The following is a 5000-nucleotide window of genomic DNA, read 5'->3' on the forward strand; positions in this document are numbered from 1 at the left end:
GGTAGAAACCTCTTGAATCATCACCTTGGATTAGCATGTTAAGATGCTAAACCTTGCTAATGACTGTAAAAACAAAGCTGAACTCTCTGGAAATACAATTAAAAATGTCACATTTTCTACTGTTGATGGGGGCAATAAGAAACAGCTACTGCAGTTCGTTCTAAGGCAGGTCCAATTCCAAAGAAGAATGACTTGAAATAATAAAATTAATCAAATCAAAAACTTAGCAAAGTTTATATGTCTTCACCTCATTTGGTCTCAATCAGTCATAACATGCAAGAGCATAAGTTTATAATTGTCTGGTAGCTAAATAAATCAAAGCCAAAGGAATCTTTGCACTTTACTTATCAGGCATGACATTTATGCCTGATAAGGCATGAATCAGCCTTATTCCAAGAATGAATCAGAACTGGGCTGATTCATTCTCTGGGAACCCTGATTGTGCAGATGTGGTGTGTTGCAGTTTTTTATCACATTTTAGACATTTTTTATGTATTTGTAACCTTTCAGTGTCTCATTTAAAGGTAATTTAAGAGAAATTTAGCCACATTTGACTTATTTTGTATCTCTCTTGATTGTTGCCTGCTACCATTTGGTCTAACATACAAAATAAGGCTCCTTTGAGTCACGCTGTCTCTTTCTGGGATATAAATTTAGATCACCACCCAGTGTAAGGTTCATGCAACAGCTGCCCTAAATTAACAGTATTGCTTATTAATAAAATATATTTGAATGTTTCTGTAATGGTTAATCTATTAATGGTTACTGGTTAGGATGTACAAGTTCTTGAAATGAAATGCCATTTTAATGCTAAATTATTATAAATTTTTCTTAATCCTTGAATTTTCCAATTTATTCTTTTAGAAAAACAAGGATAAGAAAAAAAACCTCATTATTATTTTTTGATTAAGATGCCAAATTACAGTTTTTTCCTTTCATTCCTGAGGAGAAAAAATGTTTTAGTGGTTGAATGAGCATGTGTTGTGTGGTCGCTGGTAGGTCCGCCTACCTCGATCTGGCCGATGGTCTCCTGGTACTCCTGCTCTCTGGTCTTAAATAGTGACTCTGTTTCGTCAATGAGGCTGCCAAGGCTTCCATCCTGGGAGTCCTTAGAGAGCACAGACAGAAACCTCATTCATCATGCATGAGTAAATGTCTTATACAGCAGCCACAGCAATGATCTATACTGTGAATTGCATGACTTTAAAAACCCCATGCTGTCAAATCATCTAAATGCACACAGGACTCACTGGATCCGCAGCTTCGCTGGTGCCCTCACGGGGGCAGGTGCTCGTCGGCGCCGCGAGGGTGTATGGCATGTTGTAGTTCGCGAAGTCTTCCCACAGCAAGAGAGTCTCCTCGTTTTCCTCCCACGTCAGACTGTCGCAGTCGTCGTCGATTTCGAACGTCTCACGCCTGGCAACAAAGGAGTTATCTGAACAATGTCTGTGTAGGACAAGGTCAGAGAATGGAAAGGAAAAGAAAGAGAAAGATGGAGGAAAGCATAAAAGCCAACATATTCAGCAAAGGTCATTGGAAACAAAAGAAGTGCTCTTAGGGTAGCCAAAAAAGGGAAGTAGAAGGAACACAGAAGTAGCAAAGGAAAGAGGCAGAAACTGTAATGTTTCTTAAATATTCTAAGTGTTGGTGGTAAATAAATGGCCATATATTTATATCTGTTGTGTTCTGCTGAAGGAGCACACTGACTGTTAGCTGCAAAACTGTGAACACCAGAGGGAGATGAAGGAACATGCCAGAAACTATACTGGCATGCTGAAGGTGCAGAGCTCATTTAATTTGATTCAAAACAAAATACCAGTTTTACTTTTGGTGCATGTATCCATGAAAAGTGTCGCTTACAGCTGGTTAAGCATGCGTTTCATTTCATCCGTGATGTTGAGAGACCCGGGGACCTCCTCCTCTGAAGTACTTGGCTCGGCATCCATCTCTGAATTCTCCTCATCGGACACGGCTTTGCGTTCTTTTCTCTTGCAGCAGGCCATGGCACCCTGAAAAACACAAAGACCGTTTGCATCTACAGAGAACCTAATATATCTCATTAAGCATAATAATGGCAATTTAGAGCACGCAGAAGTCTGTCAAATACTGAGCAAAAGGCCTCATTTTCAGTCATGAGCCTGCACTCATCAGAAGCCAGAAAGACGCAGTGCAAGACATGTATGCTTAAAGTTAATATACAGCTAATAAAATAACGTAGAAATTCATATTTTATAAAAAAAAAAAAACTACAGAACAGACTGTGTTTTTCTGCACATGTGCATGTATCTCTTGTTCGCATGCATTTTACAAACATGCATAAATGTTTTACGCTGACAGCAGGCTTCATAAACTCATCTACAGATCAATATTTATTGGCATATAAAAATTGTAAATTGACAAATTTCATTAAAGGTAGGATCGTATATAACATGTGGTACATGAGAAGTCACCAGCTTGGTTCACGGAGGATTTATTCTTGGGCTTCAGCCAGCAATGTCGGCGCAATGTGATAACCTTGTGTGCAGCGAAAAGTTGGCAGGTCAGCATTTCATCTTTTGTTTATGTGTGTCTGTGTGTGTGCGCGTGCATTCTGTACATAAGTCTTCTCCATGTCTATTTTTACGTGTTTGCATGAGAGCATATTTGCGAACATGCAGCTATGGACCGATGCCCATTTAGGGCGGGGGGTGTCATTCAGTGCATGATCAGCTGAGAAGGAAAGTAACAGTCACCACACAGCGAGCACCTGGCAGATTTCATCTCATCAGTGCCGAATTTCTCCTTCACAATACAATTTAGCTTCTTCCTGCATTTACTATCGGCTCATCTAAGAAACTGGGAGAGAGCAAATGAATCCGGGGCAGATGGACACTTGCCTTCTCAGGAAGCGACCTTGCGGGACTAACGTTGAACATTTTTGACATGTCCTCTGAGTTGCGTTGCTGAGCCACATCGCACAGTTTGGCCGTGATGTCAATCCGCCTGCAGATGTCCATGTCCACCCTCCTGGCTTTCTCCTGAATCTTGGAGTCCAGGTCAGACATTTGCTGTATGAGGACAGAGAGCGGCTCTTTAGATGACGTTCATACCGTCGTGATTATCAGCTGGTGTTAAATTGCGTCCCACATTTCCATGCCGACTCTACCCACACCAACATAACACTGTCATTTTTATCTGAATTATTCATCTCAACAAGCACTTGCAAAATAATGTTAGTGCATTCATCTATGTGCAGTTCAAAAACTATACTTTGGCCTATTTATTATCTAATAAAAAATATGCAAATTCTGGTCTGATAAGTATGCAGAGGCAGACATGGAGCATGGAAATATGGATATTTTTTTCTGAGCAATTATATCCAGAGGCACAAATACAGACTGTCTAACCATTGTAAGGCTTTAACTAATCTATGCCTCCTAAAACATCCTCTACTTCTGCATCACTTACCCTTCTCTTAATGCAAATAACAGGGAGTAATGTAAAGCACACAAAAAGAGACAAAGAATTGAAAATCCATGAAACAGAAGCAGGCTAAACAACAGTATTTTACAAAACAAAAACAGCATGTGCATATATTTATCCCCAAGCAATTGCGAGCTGTGACGTGCCCCCCTGCAGTTTATCACAAGTGAACTGTATATCAGTCTGAGCAGACTTGCCAGGGAACAATACAGTGCTGCACAGAACAGGAAGTGCTCTGGATCTACAGCTGCTGTCTGAGCTATTTCAGGAATATTGTCTTGGATGATTTATAGTATTTTATATATCACAGATATATATATAAATTTTATACCTGTATGCTACAGGAGGGGTCATGCAGGGAAGTAACTGTCAATGTTGTCAACTCTTGAACACTAACCTGATTTATTTAAGTTTGGGAGCCAACACAGTGAAAGGAAAACTGATAATGACTTCACCCTGGTGCTAAACGAACACTTACGTCACTCATGAGACTCTTGAAGACCACAAGTTCAGCCTTCAGTCTGTCCACTTTCTCATTAAGATCATCCTGAACCTCTGCTGCCTCCTGGGCGCTCTGAAAAGGATGTCACAGAGAAGAAAGCAAGACCAGGAGGTTTATATTTGCATGATCAAACATTTGCTTTCACTTGAGGCTATTTGCATTTTAGGATATTGACCACAGTGTATAAGGACAGGAAACTAGATAAACTGACTAACAATTTAAGAACCTTATTTACTCAGATAAAGGGACTGACACCATTCTCCTGCCTACAGCCAGCTTACTGGCTCAAAAAGAATCCATGAATTTACTGTACCTACAAGCACCACAAAGTTGTTATTTTATCCGGGCCTTTATGTGCTGTACTACTATTTCCCAGTCTCATCCTCACTGTATATTTTCAGGTAGAGCACAAGAAGCACACAGTGTGGGAGTAGGATAATTTTTATTTTTCATCTATCTCTCAGCAAACAAATAAATAACAGTATTTTCCAAAATGTCAACCCATCCATTTAAACTCTGCACTGGTAGTTATACCTGTTTTTGAACATTACGTTCACTACTCGTATAGTATTTTCTTAAAATCTCACAAACCCACAAAGATGACTATTTAGCAAGTAGAACTGAAAGGCTAACAGTTAAGCCCGCCTTGGTTTAATTCACCACCAGAGGAGTACCAGCTTTTGTTTCTGTGTAGCATACAGCCCTCTGGCTCTGGGCCCTGAATATAAATGGTGCTTTTGCACAGAATTTACTGCCTTTGCAGAAATCCCCACCTCTTATGCATACAGCGACATCAGCCTGTGTGCTCTAAAAGGTTAAAGCCCCTAGAGGGATACCACTCCACCTCTCTATCTGGGATTTTGCTGACCCAGAATCTAAGACATACACGGATGCTGTCCCAGATCGATTTGCGCAAAAGCCGAAAAAAGCAATGGATGCCAGCTGGTTGAGACACTAACAGTAGCTGGGACTGTGTGTGTTGCAGTGTCAATAGAGCCTCAAGGTGTGACACTTTAAATTGATTTTACCTCTACAT

The 5000-nt window shown here is 40.3% G+C and overlaps 1 protein-coding gene across 2 annotated transcripts in view; it reads right to left on the minus strand.

The window, feature by feature from the left end:
* iffo2b (intermediate filament family orphan 2b) overlaps positions 1 to 5000 on the minus strand; it is a 36685-nt gene that overhangs the window by 3308 nt on the left and 28377 nt on the right. The window contains exons 3-7 of one of the 2 annotated variants that reach the window (XM_080891074.1): positions 3941 to 4036; positions 2877 to 3047; positions 1861 to 2009; positions 1251 to 1446; positions 1010 to 1108 (exon numbers count right to left, since the gene is read on the minus strand). In XM_080891074.1, the coding sequence (XP_080747200.1) occupies positions 1010 to 1108; positions 1251 to 1446; positions 1861 to 2009; positions 2877 to 3047; positions 3941 to 4036 (711 nt within the window). The remainder of the gene's footprint in view (positions 1 to 1009; positions 1109 to 1250; positions 1447 to 1860; positions 2010 to 2876; positions 3048 to 3940; positions 4037 to 5000) is intronic. The other variant, XM_080891075.1, reaches the window with a different exon arrangement.

Source organism: Rhamphochromis sp. 'chilingali' (assembly GCF_963969265.1).
Source record: "Rhamphochromis sp. 'chilingali' genome assembly, chromosome: 9".
NCBI classification, from domain to species: domain Eukaryota; kingdom Metazoa; phylum Chordata; class Actinopteri; order Cichliformes; family Cichlidae; genus Rhamphochromis; species Rhamphochromis sp. 'chilingali'.